Genomic DNA, 22,159 nt, shown 5'->3' on the forward strand with positions numbered 1-22,159 from the left:
TGATGTTTGCATTGCGGAGTTGGCCAATAGCTGACGAGTTGATAGTTTCCGTGGTTACAAATTTTTGTCAACTGTACAAGAGCGGAGGGATTGCAAAAGGTAAGATGGGGTTTAGTGGGTTAAAATAGTATCACCTGCTTGGTAAAGACACGCTACTGGTTGGTATTTGTTTGTATTACGAGGCTCTGTGGAACTCACCAGTGTTTCCGTTCACAATATTAGTCACATTTATATTCGTCAGGACAGACTAACGCCAACACAATGCACCTTCCCATCCGTCACATCTGCTTTTTTGTATTTGTGTACATACGTTTGTACACTCTATTTTTATTATTATTATTATTATTATTATTATTATTATTATTATTATTATTATTGTTGAATTGTAGTAGGGCTGCAGATATCTAATACTATCATGATAATTAATATTGATTATGTTCTTCCTATAGTTGAGTACCATCTCTGTTGATTTAGCTAGTTGAGTTGTTTTAACGTGACTTGATGGATTTGTTCAAACAACAATAAATTACTCAAAGAAAGGGCTTTCCCTTTGCTATCACAGACAACACTAAAACGTGTTACAGTTGACTGATTATGTCATGCTTGGTGACAAAGTTTGTTTTTTGATAGTCTTTCTTGCTTTTGGCTTTTAGTCTCCTGTTAATCATTTGAATGACCCCACTGAAGTTACCAGTGCAGGTGAAATGTTGATTTTATCTTAATGTTTTGCACATCCTTTGTATTCATGTCTTTATTTTACAGTCACTAATGCATGCTAATACGGCTCTACAGTAATGACTGGAAGAGATCTGCAGACGTTCATTACAAACTACAGAGCCGAAGATGTGGGTAAGTCAGCAGCAAATAGGTCGGAAACATTGCTGCCTTGTGACATGGTTGCCCATTGATCTGTTAAACAGATTTGACCTTTAGTCCCCAAGTTGAATTGGTGTCAAGTCTTTAATGCTCTTGTTAGAGGCAGCATTGCCTGTATTTATTCACCTGTCTTGTTGAATCACAGTTAAACTACAGAACAAAACTGTCTTTACTTCTATTTATTGATATGCGAAAGTCAGCAAAAATGTTTTACTTCAGACATAGAGAGTGATGGGATTTTCAACGATTGAAATGATCCTCATACAGCCATATCATTTGCTTTCATCCATGCAGAAAAACTGGCACTGCGAATGAAATATGGTCTTGCCAGCTCAAAGTACAAACCGGCTGAATACAAAGGACTTCAAGCCATTGTTGATGCCAAACGCCTGGAGTCCCATCTAATTGGATTAAAGGTACATTTTGATTGTTATCAATATTGTGCCTGTGCTTAAAACTGCAATGTTAATATGAAATCCATTCTTGTTACATTTAATGACAAGATGATTCAACAGCAAGCAAAGAAGAACAACACAAATAGGAAATGTTTTTTTTCCCCCGAGAGAAAGCAGTTCTCATTACCCACCACAGGAAGAGCTTGAACTGACGAACAAAAACCTGATTTTAGTGTGAGGTGATAAAACAGCATGTCTTCAATAGTGGTGAATAGTGCAATTTCCTTCTGTTTTCCTCTACCTTTTATTCATCTTTTTTACACACCGCATACTGTAAAGGGATTTCATTCCATATAAAAAAAACAGGCATTGCATAAGCTTTACAGTTTGTCTCTCAACATAAAACAGAACGACAATATCGCTGCCATACACAATGGCATTGCCAATCTCATGAATATTCATTTGGTAGCATGGGGTTTCTCTAAAATTGTTTGAAGTTCATAGTCTTCTCACTCTGAGAAGAGCAAAAAGTTAATGCGAGGCGCAGTGGAGATAAGGCTGTTAGACCTGCGGTGTTTTTAATTGGTAAACTGTAGTACTTTAGTATCATTATGGTTGCCTGTGGCTTCCTCCAACCCAGCGCTCTGCATAACCCAGATAAGACCTGATATGTTCACATTTGGTTGCCTGCTGAAAGGCTTTTTGAGCATCTCCCATTGGTGAAGTGGCTGAGGGGGAATAAATGACCGTGAGTCATCTCAAGCAGGATATTTATTTGCTCTCTAGAAAGGGAAGATTGGTAAAGATAATTGTTCTTTGCATAATTGTACAAAAAAGAAAATGCATGTCCACACCAATTCTCTGAAAGAGAATTATCACACCTTCTCGTTGAGATGCAAAAGGCCTTTTCATGGCCTTCAGCACATCGCAACAGAAAATGCACAGGTGTAAATAATCTAATTAATTACAGATGAATTTCATTTCGCTGCTGCAGTTTTAGGGTCCTGAGCTGTAGGCGAATCCACTCCTTTGCTACATCATTCATTACATTTACCTTTCACCCTTTTATTTGAGTGTGCAAATGCAGATTTTTTTTTTCCTGAAAAATGTGTCCGTGACACGTGCACTACCGTCTGCGAAAAATCCCACAATGCAATGTGCTGCTTTCTATAGATGTGAAAATCAACAGTCTGACAACGATATACTCGCCTGATTACACATCCTAGTATGCAGGGAGCAGTAAATGAGTAAACAATAGAATGGTGCAATCATTAATGTGTTTAGCAACACCTGGGCTTTTATGACAAGCAGGGAGAAAGTGAGAATTAATAAACCATAGTCTACAGTTATACAATAGGGGTGAGCCATGCATGTACACAATAACTCTACAGTCAAGTACATACAACATTTTTTTAATACTGCATTATAGTCCTCTAACTAGCAGTGGAGCTCCATGATTTTGTTCTATAAAAAATATATATTTTACTTTCAACTCTACACTTTTGTTATTTATCAGTGTCAAGCTTGTGATTGATTCATATCAAATATTTGAAAGGCACCAACATCTGACCGTAAATCTCCAAAAGCTGGATTATTAGATTAAAAAACACATATAAAATGGTGTTGTATGCATTACAATGTGGATTGTCAAAGATATGAACCTGGGAAATAAAGGCATCTGTTGTATACAAATTAAATTTAATGCCCATTAAAAGGATGACGTGTGGTTTAATAGCCAATATAAATTAGAGATGGTTGGATTTTAATAGATTTGCTTTATTTGGCACAGTAAGACTAGAAATCAGCTGATGTAAATTTAGCTTTGGGCACAGTTTCTGTACTCCACTGGAGTTTATTACACAGCCAATGCAAATTAACATCACCTACAATACCTGGCCTGGAGGAGGTGAGGGATGACCTCCTTTTCTTTAAGAGCAGCACTAGTTTCAGAATGAACCCTTTAGATTCCTAGAACTATAAAATGGATGTCACCTTGAGGGCAAATACAACAAAAGCAGTAGCAACTTGAAATGCAGATAGTCAGTAACAACATAAATCAACACCCTTACTCCCTTTGGATTTCTTATTAACATGAAGTTGTACTCGCATATTAGTTCTTCGAGATATTCTTTTGTACAATTATCTGAGCCACTGGACTGTGTATAAAAACCATAACAGAGGATAATAATTTGACTCGTTGAGACAATTCTGAATGAGGGCCTTGTTCTTTCATGATGAAAAAGGCAAACAAATGAGATTAGATTAAGACCTCTACCTCCCTCACCTAACAACATGCCTCACACATGTCACGCATGTTTCTACTTGATTATTTTCATTTGCCACTGTTTATTTTGCTTTCACGCTTTAACAGTGACACTGTTTCGGATCGTCTTTCATGAGGATCTCAAAGACAAAATGTTAACAAAGCAAATGGCTGTATAAAAATACCCCTTATGGTCAGAGAGAAAGGGAATTTATTCGTGGCTGTATAGGAAAAATGACCTTTTTTAGTTTTACCGTCCTTGCAACATTATGATGACTTTATAGTTCTAGTGCTTTTCCTGTGTTATAAAATTGGCCAGATAATTGATGCATTAAAGTACTCCACACTCAGGTTCATCCATATGAAGTCAATTATTTGTAGGAGGAAATAAATGTCATGGCTAAAGTGCATTAAAAAGCAACACTCAAAAACAATGTATTTTTCAGTCGGTGCTTTTTTCAGTTATTTGGTTTATTCCTGCTGTGCATTAAACCTTGTCTTATAGGTTCAGAAGACTCGCCGTGCAGTCAAGGCAACCAAGGAGAGCTCCATACTACGGCAGCAACGACAGGTGTGGAGCAGAGAGTGCCCCAGGCAGCAGAAAGCTGAGTAAGAGCCCCCTATTACTCCCTGTCATTATCTGCTGCAGTTTTCTGGATCTGCTATAACACCATGCAGCCGTTCCACTTAAGCTCCATTGAGCCCAGACAGGACTCTGCATGAAAAAATAGGGTGTAAAGAGGAGGGGGGTAAAAATAAGCCGAAAGAGAAAAATGTATCAGCGAGAAAACAAGAAGAGGAGAGGAGTAATATTTGAGATGATTTTCTTGCATTGATAATATTAAAATAACGGGTGAGAAACAGAGAGGTGGAAGGTTTGAGCTACGTGTGAGCAGAGGAGTTTGGTATACTGAATGGAAGAAAACTCTCCCTCTGCCTGCTGAGGCAGAAGTGTGGGGCTGTGGCCCCAGCGGTGTCATGCCTTGTGAAGGGAGAAGGGCAGCGCTAGCTCTGGGGTGCAGCTTGTTTGGCTGCGTAATGACTGTGTCTGAGCCACCCAAGGTTAATGATGTACACAAGCGTGAGCCTCAGTAATGAGCCCAATCATAAAGATGTGCCACGGCTTGCACCTCTCAACGCATATATCTAGTTAGAACACCGTGGGATTCAAAAGCCACCCTGTCAAATGCTAAAACAGGCAGGTATATCTCTATGGTTACTCCCTTTATTCACAACCACGTCAACCCCTGGGCCAGTAAGTAAGAGGTAAACAATAACTGGAGCATCCTCCGGTGTCCTGTTAGTGAGATACTGCCCACAACATAAGACAGTATGTACCCAATTTGTTTTGGAGAGCTTCTTCCAGTCAAGTCTGAGATGGTCTGTGTTTGTGACTTGTCCTCATGTCACCCACATGCCTCCAAAAACTAATCATTGCAGTGGTAGAAAATAACTAAAAAAAAATGTATTTCAAGACTGAACTTCAGGACAATTTATAGGGAATCATACTTCATTTTAGCTATTCATTTTATTTATACTTCTTATGTTTACTTCAATACTTTTATTTCACAGTTTTAGGTAAGATGGATAATTGTGGATTAAGCTGCTGATCAGTGTACACATCAATAGATTTATTCAGCAATATATGTGCCCATAATTATGAGGGTTTTTTTTGTCTTTTTTTCTCACTAAATATTTGAAACGAGTGACATTATCTTGCTGTCTTTGCAGGTTACATATGTTATATTATGTACATTGTTGGCTAAATAAACTAATGTGATTGTATTTAACATAGCCTTCTCTTTCTCTCTTAAACAAGGGAGAAAGCTGAGAATGACATCCAGGATTTTCTAGAACAAATAAGGCCAAATGATAGAAATGATACTGCCATCTTCTCACTTCAAGATTATGGTAAACAACACTAATCCTGTTGATTGTATTAGCAACTGTATCTTTGTCAGTCTCTGTTGTTCATAAGTAGTATTACTAATGTGTGTGTGTTTGGGTTTAGGGCAGCTTCTAGAGAGGGAGCAGAAGGCATTCAGGATAGCCACGGTGCAACCTGTTCATCAGCTCAAGGAGGACCTGTGCTTCAGACTGGGTGACGTTCAACATCAGCAGCTCACTGCCCATCCATCAAACTGGGAACAAGTGATACAACAGGTACCTGTGTGATATGAAATAATGACGTGTCTGGCTGTCCACAGTGACTTTGATGAGAAAGCTTTAGTGTAAAAAGCTACCAGAAATGCAAGATTCAGAAAAATAGCGTCTTTTGCTGCACATGGTTTAAAAACTTAAGTGGTTTAACCTTTGAGAAGACTTTGTCCACGGCTGGTATTAAACCATTTTGGAGTTTTCTATCCTGTCAGTATACTCTTAGGGATCAACGATGAATCTTAGCTGTGCTCACTCTCTGCAGGCACCGAACAGTCTGTCCAGTGCATCTAACAATCGTTTAAACTCTCCTGCTTGTCCACACAATGATCTCAGCTTGCAGAGAGATTTGTTCACTGTCCACAGATCTCTTGTTTGTTAGTTTGTTAGTCCACAGTCCCTAAGTCACCTCGTCTGCTTCTGACTCAGAAGCTTTTTGCAAGCTCGAGAAATAAATGCTGAGATTAAGGAGTAAGCAGGGGTCCTTAAAGATAGATCAAACTTGGACTGAATCGTCTGCCAGCCTTTTGTCGCCTCTGTGCAGATCAGTCATGCTTCTTTCTTTCCCATGACCCCCTCTACTCTTGCTGACACACACACACACACATACACATACACACATATATATATATATATATATATATATATATATATATATATATATACACACACTCTGTTATAGATAGATAGATAGATAGATAGATAGATAGATAGATAGATAGATGGATCGATCTTTTATTTCAGGTGTTTTCATCATAAATGTTTTCTTATTTCACCGGGTTACTTAACTTCTGACTCACAACAAATCAAAGAAGAGATTCTTTTTCAGGGGCAACATAATCACACTCCCATCCCAGAGTGTGTTAAATGAAAACAGAGTCAAAAGAAAGTGGGCACTATGTTAAGCGCTACTTTAAAAAAGGGAATTCAAAAGGTACATTAAGACTGAAATTTACCCCGCATCAGACTATTAAATATGTTGAATTGTTTTGACACCATATATAATCAGGTTTTTTTTCTAACATTTAAGGAAATTAGTATGTTAAAGCTAAAACTTGTGAGAATTGCACCGTTTATTTCTATGAATCATGATTTACTAAATTTTGTGCAGGTTATTAACTTGATAGACAAAGCTAAGATCACTTGTCCATCCATTCATTTTTTGCTGTCTTTTGCTATATATAGTAGTCAAATACCTTTTATTAACCTTTTATTTTTTTAAATAAGCACTGCATCATAAATTAAAGAAGGAATATGGAGCACATCTATGAATGTTATGTTTTTGTTTTTGTTTCCTTTCATTGACAAATTGTTACGACACTTGAATAAACAGACATAACAATACAAATGAAAGTAGCTATTTCTATGTTCTTATTATGAAACAGAGAAACAGCCGAATCATTTGATAAGCATCATCTTCATTTATAACTAAATGTTTTCCATTATAGCATCTTGATCATCATGAGCAAATGTTTCTAAATCTAGGCATCTGCAAGAACAGGCTTGGCCTCAGTTTAACTAGTACTATTGATTTAAGCAGACATAGCCTAAGAGGAGAAAATGTTACAGCTGTTAGCTGTGATTTTATGGGACTTGACATGGAACAATTTAGTCCATGTGATACTAAAGTGACAGTTCATTCTTGCCAGTTTTATTTTCCTGATACAGACATGTTTGTTTGTTTCTAAGCTTGTATTTAGGATACGTTTTTAATGTTGAGTTCTTTCATCTTTTAATCACCAGATAAACTTTGTAAAGGACCAGCAATATGACATAACTGCAAAACTTCAAGCAGAGTACCTGGCCCTGGACAGGGAGATCATTGGCCTTGACTTAGAGGTCAGTTTCTTTACTGCTGTTCTAGATCTCCTTCTTCTGACCAATTTCCATTCTGTATCGTTGCTCATACTTGAGCTTAAGAAGAATTTGCTACAGTCCGTCACAAAGTCAAAAGTCTGAACATTTTATTAAATATCTCAAAGTTTCTCATATTGTCCTCCGCAGAAATATCTCACTAGTACTTCGGATAATCTGTTGGACATAAAAAACATTCCAGAGGAGGTTTTGAATGCAGACTGCCCATACCCAGAGCTGAAGGACTTACTGATCCAAGCCTTCCACTCCCTGTCAGAAAGGTACCAGAGCAGGCTGCAGAATCTCCAAGATCAACTGCAGACAACTGACAGGTAGGCCTGAGCACGACTGCAGTTCAGCTTTACTTCTTTTAATAATTCTAAGAGTTTACACATTGATTGAACAAGAAAAGTGTCATGGTTTTTGCTGCTATTAATGATTTTCAGCCATCCAATTTTGATACATGTGTAGGCAGAGCTCTAGTGTAACTGGGCAGATCAAGATGAAAGAATAAAACTCTGCAGGACATCAACCACACACAGAGGCACTTTACTCTCGAGATACAAGCTGATGGACATGACAAGTCTTTCCCACCAGGAGGTTGATTATATCAATGTGTTGATTATATCAATTTTTATTTCTGTATGGTTGCTCCATAGTCCTGTTGGCTTCTTTGAGTAGTATGCAGTTTATCAATATGTATCATTTGGAAATTAAGTGAAGTGATGAGTTCCTTCAAATTATTTTTATTTTAAGTTTATACAAGTTACACAATACCTCAAACTAGATAACAAAAAAATAAAAAGAATACATAAGAGCATAACAACCAATTATACAAACAACCAGACAAGGACTGAATACATAAACATAAATCAGACATATTAATGAATGTTGTGCACACAGGCCCTCAGTTTCAACCTCTTATTCTTATCACCATTTTATTTTCAGTTTATACAGGCTGAATGTCACCCCCAAGAAAGATTATGTACACTATGACAGCTTGCTACACATGAAGCCAGACACATTAACAACCGATGCTAGAAAGGAAAAAAAAAGACTACATCAGAATTGCAGATCAGGAATGTTTTCCAATACCCATACTCCTAATCCAATTTTGTATGTCCCAATACGTAATGTGTAAATTGTAGTATACCAAAACCACCAGGATGTCCTACTGCATCTGGTTGCGTTTTTGCAGTATGCAAACCCCCAATTATCTGTACAGTGCAAGATACGTCACATCGATTGAGCCGCCGAGAGAGCACAGACAGTTGACGGCATGATGACACCTCACTGACAGATATCACATACAATATACTTGGATATATGAGCAAGTGGGTCAAAGTTAAAGGCGCAGTGTTTCATCAAAGTAGTATGTCCCGATTGTATCCATACTGCATGCCAAAGTAGTACGCGCTAAAAAGAAAAAGTAAGCAACTTGAGACACAAAGTGTCATTGTATTATTTATTTTTCTATGTGGTCATAAACTGTCTGGGTTGGAATCTCTTTCAGGTTCTGTGGCTGGTGTGCAGATGACCACCAACGCTTCCAGTTCACTTTGTCACAGTACACTCATGACATCCCTAACCACAGGGCCCTCTGCATGGACCTGCTGCAAAGACTCTTCCCTGAGAAAACTAGACTAGAGCTGGTTAGTACTTAACCACCGGAGCACGAGCAGGCAGACACACACACGCACGCACGCGCGCGCGCACACAGAAAAATACTTATAGTTCTTGATGTACTTTTTAAGTAAAATTTAAATGTATTAACAATTTTCAAGTGTTGTTCAAGGCTCTCATATGTATTGGGGCGTAACAAAACAAAATAATTGGTAATCTGGGGAAGGGGCGCTGAGGGAGAGTCCTGTTCACACTAACTTACTTACATTAACACCTTGAAGCTGCTGAAATATACAAAAATCAAAGATCTGCTGAGTGCTGAGCATTTGGAGGTTATATGTATTTATCCTGTTTGTTTTTTCCCCCCCGCATAACATCACTGCACATAAAAACACACATATACAGTATATATGCCCCCTTTGATGGATGGGAACACACATGCACACACTATATTTTGATGCCCCTGCACTCACACCCACTCAAGCATCCTTCCTGCAGTGTGAGTCCAAGACTCCCTGATCAATGTTGCTTAGTACCCGGAGCTGAGCAAAGGGAAATAGATAAGCCTGAACAATGAGCCACTCAAAACACAGCAGGATGTGCCATGTCACCCACTGTGGACAACTAGTTAATGCCGCCACCTTGCATCGTCATGACAACCGCCAGCCGTGCTCTCCCTTGCCCGCACCTCATATTAGTTCCAGCTGGGTGCTGCATTTAGACCTGACATCATTCAGCCAAACTCATATCAGTGTTTGAGGAATACAATGTTATATATATTTTTTTACAGGTTTTTGTTGTTGTTGCACGTTCTGTATTATAAGTGAACAAAGATGACATTGGTAACCAGTATGCTCAAAGGATGGTCCTCTATTTAAAGTGCTCTGACTGCACCAGTACTGTTATTTTATTTGTTTATAAAATGAAAAAAGAATAATGTCTGCAGTTATAGTAGTCTGCTTTGGGCAGATATATCCTCCGTATTCATAGAGGGAAAAACTCATTCGCATTGCTCTTGCAGACATATGGGTCGATTTGTCCATTCTATAGTTAGCACTGTAATTGCAAAAATGTTTCGATGGAGTCAATGTCTTAGCTGTGAGCCGTTCTTATGTTGGTTTTTCACCTCAGAGTGCTAAAGCATTCTTCGGCTTGAGCCTTAATATTTTCCCCACATGCCATTTAGTTCCGTCTGTGTTCAATCCCTTTAGAATGATAACATGATTTACTGTTGCTTCTGTTTTGTGACCTTTTTTGTATATCCAAAGGAATATAGAGTAGAAGCAGAGGGTTTGGAAAATCAGTGACATTTACTTCCTTTTATTTTTTGATCCCGAGAAGTCCAACAAAATACTTTCTTATTGCAGTTTTTCTTGCAAAAAACTTGCAGCTGAAATCTCAGTGTTTATCACTATCTCAGCAAAAAGCATATTTCTCAGTTTTGCTATCAGAGGGTGGACCTCCACCTATAGCTTGAAGTGGACATCTCCCTCTGCTGGATGGGGGTCTTTTTTAGTTTATTATGACATACTCCTTAATAGTCTCTAATATCAAGCTGGCATGTTATTGTTATTTCGACATATTGAAAAAGCAAAAATAACACCTTTTTTTGACTGTGTCTGGGCAGCCAGTGTCATTTTCTCCTTTTGTGTAGCTCAGTCCTCGAGGAGACCGCAGAGGGAATGTGGATGCAGCAGTTAAACTCGATGTTGTGCCACTTTAAGTGCACTGCAGACACAGTGCGGTACATGGTTCCACATACATATAGTGTGTTGACGAAGGTGCATGCATGCGTCTGAGCCAACGGAGATTGCAGGCATGAGGCGGCTGTAGGTGGCCGGTTCCATCGTCTTTGAGCAAGACACTGCACCCCAATTGTTCCCCAGGTGCTTCACGAGGCTGCCCACTCCTCCAAGATTACTAAGGATGGGTTACAGTGCAGGGAATGCAATTCCCCTTGTGGGACTAGTAAGGGATTTTAGATATTGTATTCTTGCCCATTTGCAACAGCACAAGGAAGGGTGGTGAAGGAGAGGACACGAGAAAGTGAAGAACAAAGGGTGGATCTTCCTCAAGTTCTAAAGTTGTGCATTAATAAACAGGATTTGCTTGACTGCCTCTGGCTCTTCTGTTCCGTTGGCAGTTCTGTCAGCTTACTCATTTTCAATAAAACCAGTCAGCCGTCTAATGCCTTCCCACCGTCAGTTAGCCGCTATTAGCCCGTAGATGAATATCATTCCCTCTGTTCCAATGAAGCAGCCAAGTGATGCAGCCACTGTGAGTGCTGACACAATGATGAATAGCTACAGGCAGCCCTCACACAGAAAGGAACTGTTTTCCTTCAGGACATTTCACAGCCAGGAGAGAGGGGCCATTTTATACACCAGCAGAGCCTGATCTGACATAGAGTTTTCCCCGTGGTCCTGCTGCCATTATTATAGACGATATATCACAGTGGTGTGTGTTGATTTCTGTTTGTGTGTCATCAATTGTGACCATCACTATGAATAATACAGCAGTGTTGCCCTTTGGGCGGCAGTCCTTCTTATGCACTATGCTCTTCGTATCCTTTTCTTTTATTTTAGGTGTTGTTGGTGATGGGGAAGTTTTCTGTTCAATGCTTATAAAAAAAAAATAATACACTGCCTTCTCCGTGCCATGTTGGTCTTCCAGGTGGAGCATGAACGTGTGTGGGACTGGCTGCGCTTCACCCAGGCGCAGCTGAGAGTGGTGACCCAGCAATGTCACCGAGACCAGGAAGAGCTGCTGGCCAGAGCCCTGTTCACCCTGCAGGAGGCGAGACATGCCCACCAGGAGGAGCTGGAGTTCCACAGAGGCCACCAGCACCAGCAGGACATCTGCTCACATCTCAGAGAGAAGGTTAGCGTCTTGTATACCTTCACACCAGGGGCTGTCAAAGTTTAGGAACATTTCTGACTTCATGTCAGCACTTATGCTACACTTCTGTGCTTCCGTCCCACATGTAATATGTGCAGGAAGTGGACGTAAAACTTTGATAGTCTTCTCTACAGCTAATCCAATATGAGCTCTCTGTGATCTACTTCTTTTTTTTAAGGCACACTCATTCTCATTGAGTGATGGAGTGGACCGTATATATTAAACACCCTTTCCCATGTGTGGATGTGATAGTTGTCAAGGAGCAGACAGGCAATATTGCTGACTGCCTTCTTGTGTACAGTATATCTGCTGACGAGGCTGCATATTACTCCAGGCTGCTTGACAGCATCTCTCGTTTTAGCTGCCACTTGGGATAAGCTGTGAATGCAAACAAGCTAATAAGGATGGTCTAGCAAACATTATGTTGCTGTCTCTGAGGGGCGCTAGTTCACATTCACACAACAAACAAGTTACTCATGTGAACAAATCCATGTGTTGTTGATGCAGTGCCGTGCAAATAGAATTTGCTTTGCCTGCCATTTAAAAAATAAAGAGTGCTGATGTCCTATGGCTGATTAGATAAAAGCAGTCTGATGTCCTGAGAGAGGGTTGGTGTGGGCTGTCACCACTAAGCCTACTTTTGTTAAATAACAGCACAAATCCCCAAACAAGAAGCAGAATGCTCGTTCAGATTTTGGCACCGTTTGCAGGAACAAGGTCCTAGGTTTGCTTCCTTCCTTGGTTTGCGTCCTTCATAAATTTGCTTCCTTCCTTGGTTTGCTTCCTTCATAGGCGTGCTTCCTTCCAACCTGTGGAGTTTGCTTGTGCTCAGCGCCTTTGCATTCATTACTAAGCTCTCTTTTTTCAGTGTTTTTTTAACCCCAGATTTCCCAAGATGTATCTTGTGGACACGTAACACTGATCTGTGTGAATGCCATCCAGAGTTATAGTTTAAAAACAATGTACATATTCACATCAAGTATATTTATGGTAAAACCGGGTATGTTGTGAACTAACAATCCAACAAGCCTACTGTAGGGATATTTTCGGAGATCCCTGTGTTGGGACAATAGGAGCACAGCATAAAAATTCTCAGTCATAAGCTGCGAGTAAATGTACAACAAATACTTAAGATAAAGCCAACAACTCTCTGATTTAATGCAGCACACCTGATACCTTTGAAAATGTATCTCACTAAACTTAAAGCAAAGGTTGGAAAAGATGCTGAAGTAAGTGTAATCTCTGGCATTGTACTCTACTTTAGGGGCTCTTTACTCTTACATGCTAATATGTATGTTTTAGTTCCCCGTTACCATAACCATCCATAGAAAATATTAAATGTGGAGTATTTTCCAAAGTGAAAATCTACTTAAATCTTTTGTTTTGTGGCATTGACTTCTGGAATTCATGTTCTCTTACAGTTACTAACAAGCAACAGCCAACGTTGCTTTTATTATGTAGCTAAATATTACACGTAAATGGACTTTGTTCACTTTATCCTTTACTGTTTTTGTTTTTTTGGTGGTCTGCCATTTGCGACTGGTGTAGGTAAAGCAAAGCAAATTCAAGGGCATTTCACATTCAGTTGTCTCAGAATTAGCAACCTAACATACCAATGCAACAACTGTGGCATAATAAAATTTTGTTTTTAAAAAGATGTAACATGTTATTCAAGTCAGTAACATGCAAGCTCATTTTTTCTGTATTTCTGAAAACAACAGGGGCCTTTGACTTTCGGTTTTGGTAAATCTGAAGCAAAACATAAACTGCACACCTCTGACTACTGTAAACACATTTCTGAGTTTTGTTTTCATAGCTCTGTGAATCAATAAGAAAAATAAAATCACCCAGACATTTTCATTCCCATGATATTTTTCCCCTCTGTTTTTTGTTTATGCAGTGCATGTGCTCAGATGGACGCCTGTTTGCATTCAATCTCTTTTTGCTGCTGCCTTTATCATCCCGGCACAAAGGCGAGATTATATTCTCCTCCTGTGGTATCTGCTTTTCTAACACTTTGTTTTCTGCAGCTTCTCCCTTTGACCTAAGCGACTCTACGGACTCTCCTGTGAGTCATCCCCCCCCTTTTAAGATCAACTCATTGCTACAATCAAAATATTAAAAGTAACGGATATGCATTTGAAATCGTCAGATAAAGTCAAAATAGTCAGCTGAAAGTAATGAACAAACATAGCTGAATGTAAAATATTGTTGTGCTGCAACCGCAACGCTGGTATTGTTTTTACCTTGTGAGTCTGTGTGTAGCATCATGGCAAAATGTGGTTCTGGAGACACCTACCGCGTCAGGAATACTACAGCTGTTATTATTTCGGTCTTTGTCACTGCAATAGCGTCGCTACAGTACAAGACATTGACTTCCCGAAACTTTACAAGATGAAGGCGGAGTTCAAAGATGGGTATAGTCTCAGCAAGGGTACCAGGAGTATGGGGGTAAGGAGTGGGGATGGGGCTGTTGTCTTACTAGATTTGTGAAACAAAAAGTAGATAAAAGATGAAGGACTGCTGTGGTATTACTTGTTAAAGTAGTAAATTGTTTACTTGTTATATTTTCTAGCTGTGATTATGCAAGTAAACCCTCTCGTCACATCTTCTGCTCCTCACCTCCATGGGTTTAGATGAAAGTATATTATGAAAGTATATATTGGACTATTTCTGGTCAGTGCCGGTCTGGTTCGGCTGACCTTGTGATTGGGAGCATGGCATGAGCTGCCAGCTCTCTACTGAGGAACATGCAGTGGGAGGAAATCCAGAGTAATTGATTTCTGAGTGAGCGTGTACCCTTCTGTTTTGGAAAGGGCAATGCTGTCACACAGACAACAGCTCCTTCCTGAGAACCAACGATTGGCCATGCAAAGATGGCCGCCTGGATTCATGAGTCTGGACAGAGATGGCACTCAAAGCAGTGGTTCAGCAGCTGCAGGTGTGATGTATTTGTTGAAGGTGTGTGTTGTGGAAAGTACAATGAAATGGATGATAGAGATAAGTAGTAACAATGCATGCATTTTATCTATCTATCTATCTATCTATCTATCTATCTATCTATCTATCTATCTATCTATCTATCTATCTATCTATCTATCTATCTATCTATCTATCTATCTCTATCTCACTAAAAGAAATATTATTCCTCTCCAATCATCAGCTGTTCTGCAGTGTTATGGCTGCTGCAATTAGCTGTTATTGTTCTTGCTGTTATTTTCATAAAAGGCTTTTTGTGTCTTTGCTTTCATTTAGCCTCCTACACACATCTTACCAACCAGCCTCTTTGATGAGCGATTGTGTTTTTCACATTAGTAAATAGAGCTTGAGGAATGACAGATTGTTGAAACACGCTCAGGTGGGAAAAGGATGAGCAGCTCAGCATGACAAGCAACACAATAATTAAAAGAAAAAAAGGTTTTTTTTTATTTTTTTATTTCCTGTTCTCCAAGTACTTTGAGTAAAATATAATAAGTCCAATATAAAGAACTTATAAACAACACTGTTACAGATTATTGAATACTGCCGTTCAAAAGTTGGAAATCACTTGTTATATATATATATATGTTTTTTTTCTCTCCTTAAAAAAACAGAATGATTTAGATACCAAGTACTGGATTTATATTAAAGATAGTTTTGGTCCCAAAAGAAAAATCATTAAATGCGTTTGTTTAGTTGATGTCGTACAGTGTTGCATGCCAGGGAATAATACTGTTTTCCCACAATACACCTTGGTGCAAGTGGGCTCTAAATACAAGTTTTTCTTTAGTCCCTCTGTATTCTACTCAGTGGTTAGATACACCTGTTAATGTTATCTTGTTATCGGCATTAATCAATCCGTTATCTGAGAGCTGTGTGTTGGCAGATGCTCGGCTGTCACTGAGTCTTAGTGACTAACAAGTAAAACTCTTCATTCTCTGGTGTTGGAAGAGAAAGGTAGAGTCTCAGTGGTTGAGACAATGCGTGGGACACATAGTGTTTCAGCTGACAACTTTGAGAAGTTAATTGCTCAAATGTGTATAATTTTCCTTTGCAAAATCATGTACCTGTTGCAAACCTCAGGAACACACAATGTCTCCAGTTTGCTGCTATGATTTCAAGCAAAGATATTTGGTGCTAAATGAGCATGAGTTGGTTGCCCAAGCGGTTTAATGTATCTGTTATCTATTTATTGTTTGTCATTAAATGACCTGCAATAGTGAGTTTCAGTACAGGCTGATGCAACACCCCCTAACAGACGAGATCGCGATAACTGTACAGTTATATTAAGAAAGGCTTTGAGCAGGCTGCCATGTGCAGATACAAAGGCTATCATTCTTTTGTTATTTTGACATCTCTAGAGTCGTTTTTTGTACTGCCATGAAAAAGGATGGTGTGCCATTTCCCTCTAAATTCACAGAAAATGAGATTCCGGTGACAAATTACTGTAGACTGTACGTAATGACCATTTTATTTTCTTTGTGCTGCCTAAAATGCCTTTTCATCTCTGCCTAAACAAGAAAGACAGACAAAATGCATTCAACCAATGAGTTTTTTTCTGTGTTTGTGGATCTATGCTATAAAGATACACTTCAGGTTGTTCTGTGACCTTGAGTGACCAGTGCAATTGAACTTTAGATCATTGCTTTATGACAAAGATAGTGTTAACTGTCATGTGACAAATATTTGTTTTTTTGTCTGTATGTCTAAAAAAAATATGCTTTCCATACCCAGCAGGTTGTTTACACACCTCATCAGTCAACGTTCCAAACATCAAACAGGTATCTCTTATCGGGGCCAGGCTGGAGTTTGATGGATGGTTTAATTATGTGCGCTAGTTTTTCTGTTGTTTTTTTTTCTTTCTAAAAGGCAAGTTTCTTTAATTTCATTTTCAAAAGGAAAGAAGTAGAGAAAGACGAGTAATAACATGCAACAAATGCCCCCAGGTGGACATGAACTAGGGCTGCTAGTGCAGGTGTTCAGCTTCTGTGTGAGAACCCATAGGTAAACACATCAAATTAGGGATAGTTTCAAATGAGTGAAACCCTTGTCATGCATTGTATGGAAAACATCACAGTATTTGCTATACATAAAGCAAAACTCATGGATCATAATGTAAACATTGCTTATGTCTCACTTTGTTATGGTTTGTTTTATACAACCAGAAATAATGTTGCAAATTAAGGGACTAAATAATTATAGTGGGCAATGGTATTTTTTTTGTTTTAGTTGTGGTGTTTTGCTCGGGGCAACAATAGTATTTATTGGAGTCATTACTGTGACCTATCACATTCGTAAAATATATATTATTCCAAATATTGGAATCAACGCTAACACCAACAGGTGAACATTCTGTTTCAACACACAGTACAAAGGAAAAAGCAGCAGGACAGATAAATAGTTATGGTATTTGTTACTCTGGATTGCTCTTCTGGTCACGATTTGAATTTTGAACCCAGTTTCAGGAAAATATAGTCCTAAAAGTCTCATTTCTAAAGAAGACACTTGTTGCAGCTCCAGCTCCAACACTGTCAGATGGAGGTAGATTAGTGGTTGTATTGTTTAAAGTTCCCTCTCAAACACACAGCTGCTGCTTTTTCTCAGGCGGACATCAAGTATGATTGACTCGATGGTACCACTTGTGCTAATGTGTGTGAGACCATGTTAATTTGCAGTTCATTCCTTCGGGGATTCCTAAGCGCTCCACTGATAGATCTGTAAATCTGTCTGCCCGATTGGAATGCAACACTCTAATACCCAGCATGCCGCAGAGAGGCTGCTGCATTACGAACCTGTCACTCATCCGCCAGCAAATGTTGGACTGAATATGTGCATGTGTGATAAGTTTAGACCGTCTGTTTCCAGATGTCTCGCTGGTCGAGATTTAAGATTGCTTTCTCTGCAAGCATCGAAGCACAGGAACACAGTGTCTCTCCATGTATTGTGATTACCATATTTTAAAGCCTTAACGTTGGATGGGCATATGTGACCGTTTTGTTTGCCTTTTTTGAATTATGTATGATATCTTTTACTGAATTGCTGCATAAGGTCAGGATAAGCAGCAACACTTTAATATGTTCTATTTGTTTTTGAACTTAAAAGCAAGGGGTTTCTTTATAATTCAGTGCTTTGATGTTTCCCGAGGTGACCTAACAAGTGTGAAAGGAAGTTTCAACACCTCTTCTTCAGTTCATGCCACACGTTGGCCCCATGGCAGTGGGGCCCAGCTGGTGGTCCCCATGTGAGTGATTCTTTCAACACAGCTGTTAACGGACGATAACCTGCTTTTTGTTTCTCCCCGGTGTGTATTTGCATGTGTCGTTGCAGCTGCAGCAGTGGCGGGCCCAGCAGGAGGAGGTGGCGAAACTAGAGGCAGCCATAGCTTCTAGACAACAAGAGGAGGAAGAGGCGAAGCTGAAGAGGGAGCAGGAGAAGGAGGCCGCTGTCAGATCTCAGCACAAAGAGAAAGTAAATATCGTCACACTGAATGTATCGGTTCCTTAATGTCAACATGTATGCATATGAATGTGTCCATCACATTTCATTTTATTGTCCTTTGTATGATTTCACAATATTATCAAACCATGTCAAATAAAAATAAATGGTAAATAGGCAGTCTCCAGTACAGTAAATATTATTTTTCATACTATAGCCGGTGCTATTTTTATCCTTTACCCACCACATTCATATGTTGTGTGCACAACTTATTACCTTGTTTACCTAGATTATATTAACGAAACAATAACAAGATAATTCATTATGAATTCATATGCTTCTTTATTCAGCTATCATCAGCAGTCTTTAGCAGAAATGTTCTGCTGTATGTTTGAATGAACAGTATATATATATATATATATGTGAGTTAGCTTTAGATGGATGTTTATCCTTATAAAAAGTAATATTGGCTCAGCTGGATAGCCCTCGGCACAAATAGCAATGAATTTAAGGGGGAAAGATTGCTCTGAAAAGCACCAAATAAATGCATGTACATAAATGTGGCCGCGAGCTCATGCTAAAACTCTTTGGTGAGTGTATGAATAACTGAACTTGAACTGAATATAGCACTGAAAGTTGTCTTTTGTATAAAACCACTAGTAATGCGATGTAGATGTTCCAAAGAGATGAATTTCAAGTTGCCTCCCATTTGTTACATTGAAGGTGTTTTATTTACAGACACAGATGGAGATCAAATTAAAAGCAGACATTGTTAGAATTATCTGGGTACTTTGATCATTTAATTTAGTTGTTGTCCTCACGGGTACCACAACTCCAGAATGTGTGTGTTTGTGTTTAATCAATTCGCTCCTCAGGGGTCTGCTTGGACAGCATGGGCAACCTGAGACACTCTGATTAATGAGAGCATTTAGGCTGCATTGGATTCTATATAATTTAGCACAATAGTCTGCCAGGCATTGAAATATCATCTCATTCTTTTTATTTAAACTTATCTGATTCCTGCTCTGTCACGATCAATAGGACATGACGATTTTAAGAGTTCTGTGGGAGTCAAATTAGTGAGACTGTGACTTCTATTCTGGCAGGTGCTGTTAACTTTTTGTTGTTATTCTTTGTAAATTGATGTTTTTCCCCCAGGTCAGGCAGTTTTATTTAAAGCAGCAAAAGAGAAGACAGACACTGGAGGCAAGGGATCAAGAGAGACTCGCCAATCTTAGGACTGTCATGGAAGAACAGGCGAGGCGAGATAAAGAAAGGTGAGTGTTGCACCATTGGACCTTGAGTTTTCAAAGAAATGCAAAAAGTTGCTAAATTACAATCCAGAACCCTAAGAAAACATTATTACCTGTTGCAATAATAAATATCCTACTACTACATATACACTTCTAATATCAAGCTTACTCTACTCTTCTTTATGGAACACCTATGTTCTAATATTTCCCAAGACGCTCCTGTGGTTTAGTCATCGATAGTCGTAAGGAGCACAACTCGATGCCAGAGGGTTTTTGAGAAGTAAATATAAAGTATAGGTTAAAGTCAGAATATCTCTGCCTCTGTTGCTTAAATTGGACTATTCTTTTGTGAGTCATTGTAAGTCATCCTACTTTGTGGATGTGCAATGCAACATTTTTGGACTTTCCCTTTTAACTGGAAGAGAGACTGAGGGAGATGGTAAACAGCACCTTGTGTCAACATAACTCCTGGATTGCACTAAATGTCACAGACGGGTGACTTTGGCTCAGTGATAGATCGGGTTATCCTCTGACCACAAGGATGGCATATCCCAGGTGCTTCATTTATGGATTTATTATTATTATTATTATTATTATTATTATTTATTTAAATTTGCTTTTAACCTGTGGTACGATTGTCTTTACCATGTAAAGTGCCTTGAGTACCTTTTTTTTAAAAGCACTATACAAATAAAATGTAACATTATTATTGTTTCCAGCAGCCCGCTGCTCCCAGATTTCTGAGAACGGGTTGAATATAGAGATACACTGGAATGTACAGTATGTACATATTATAATCTCATGATTATAATGTGACTGTAGGTTTTGACCTTTACCTCCTTAATAAGCTGCACCTCCTGTCGTTAACTTGAAACTGTCCCCCAGAGGGAACAGGGAAAAACTGCATTATAGTTTAAAACACCCTGTTTGGTGCAATTTGCTTAGCATTTCTCTGCAGGCACTCACATAGACTGGCATTAAGACCAAATAACAATTTTGACTTTGGCTGTGAGAATGAACTTGGCAGGAATGAGAATCATGGTGGGGCTGAGGAAGAGATAAAAACAGACGATGGAAGAGGAGCTGCTCTCTGGCAGCTCCATAAAACCCTCCATCGCCCGGAGGCCTGCTGTGTCAGGAGCGATAGGTAATGTTGGTCGTGGCAGAGGAGGAGAGGAGCTGCTCTAGTTTAATGTCCACACCCTCTCTGCTCCCTCTAGGGTCCTGTTTCGGGCTGATATGTTGCAGCGGCGAAGGGAGGAGAGAGAGGCGCAGGAGCTTGAGTGGCTGAGAGAAGAAGAGGAGAAACAGAATCGCCTGGAAGGTCTCAGAAACCAGGTAGGTCTTTAAATACACTTTACCCTTTGAACAAGTCTAGTTTCCTCAGTTGAAATGACCCAAAGGAAGGACTTTGACTCACCTCTATCTAAGTTGAGCCATCACTGCCACCCTATGGCGGTAAATACAAAGAAAATGATCACTATGTGGAATGTTTTTTCCCCCCTCTTTATCTAAGGTGAGGGTGGTGGCAGAGGCCGACCCAGAAAGGATGATGGCAGACACAGAGGCTTGGAGGGGTCGGCACATGAATGGAAAGGAGTTTGAGCTCCAAAGGCCTCTCTATAGTGTCAACACTTACACTGACAAACAGGTGATGCATTATAACAGCCACCCTCCTATAACCTTTCACTTTTGTTTGAATTATTACAAAAGCTCTCCAGCTGCACGGCCCTTTGCCCTTCGCTCCTACAAAGTACCAACTTTCTCCAAATTTCCTTGAATTCCCCACCATTTATATAATGTTTATTTTCATCTGATGTGAAACTGATCAGTGACCCATGCAGTGCAGGACAATTATGCAAGCTGGTCAATCAATGTTTTACCTCATGTCAGAGACTTGTATACACAGGCTTGATCTCAAGGCCACCCGGTCAATCAATACACTGTCAAATCTCTCCCTGTGTCTGTGTGGTTATGTCATCATGGTTAGAATTTGCTTATTGTGTAACCCAAGCAGTGACCAATGATTCTCACTCGAGCAACTCTTCTCCTCCAATACCAAACTGTGACGGATTAGTGATTAATCTGGTTTCTAGTGTTAAACCATAAAAACAAACAAAGGTAACACAGTGGGGGGATTTATTATGAAATGGCTGGATACATGTTATTTACTGTTGATTTTCTGGATCTGTTTTCCAGATTGTGTCTGATCCAAGAGTGCGGGTTGAGCAGGCTCTGCGAGAGGCCGGTCTGCAACACAGCCAGTATGCCAAAGAGGTCCTGTCTGTGATCACGCCCCCGAAGCCACCGAGACGAGATACCAAATCCACTCTCAAATTCTGACCAGGGGTCAAACCCTTGTTCTGGGTTTATCAAAGATAAATACATACATTTGAATAAGCTCCAGTTGTAAGAATCATATTCAC

At 39.4% G+C, this 22,159-nt stretch overlaps 1 protein-coding gene across 3 annotated transcripts; it reads left to right on the forward strand.

Moving 5' to 3' along the window:
* The first annotated feature begins 45 nt into the window (after positions 1-45).
* On the forward strand, positions 46-22,135 carry LOC137782853 (coiled-coil domain-containing protein 148-like). Of its 3 annotated transcripts, none has more exons than XM_068572527.1 (15): positions 46-99; positions 763-849; positions 1,171-1,292; positions 4,040-4,143; positions 5,354-5,445; positions 5,546-5,697; positions 7,435-7,530; positions 7,696-7,877; positions 9,059-9,197; positions 11,842-12,048; positions 18,373-18,513; positions 19,639-19,757; positions 20,954-21,071; positions 21,250-21,384; positions 21,933-22,135. In XM_068572527.1, the coding sequence occupies exons 2-15, from the start codon at positions 795-797 to the stop codon at positions 22,074-22,076; spliced, it is 1,806 nt and encodes a 601-aa protein (XP_068428628.1). In that variant the 5' UTR covers positions 46-99; positions 763-794; the 3' UTR covers positions 22,077-22,135. The 3 variants fall into 3 exon arrangements, with proteins under 3 accessions (XP_068428628.1, XP_068428629.1, XP_068428630.1); XM_068572528.1 differs by having other exon boundaries at positions 47-99; positions 793-849; XM_068572529.1 differs by lacking the exon at positions 46-99 and adding an exon at positions 681-699 and having other exon boundaries at positions 793-849.
* Positions 22,136-22,159: the final 24 nt, after the last annotated feature.

Source organism: Clinocottus analis, unplaced genomic scaffold, assembly GCF_023055335.1.
Source record: "Clinocottus analis isolate CAN_PGR_092001 unplaced genomic scaffold, fCliAna1.0.p SCAF_12, whole genome shotgun sequence".
Lineage (NCBI taxonomy): Eukaryota > Metazoa > Chordata > Actinopteri > Perciformes > Cottidae > Clinocottus > Clinocottus analis.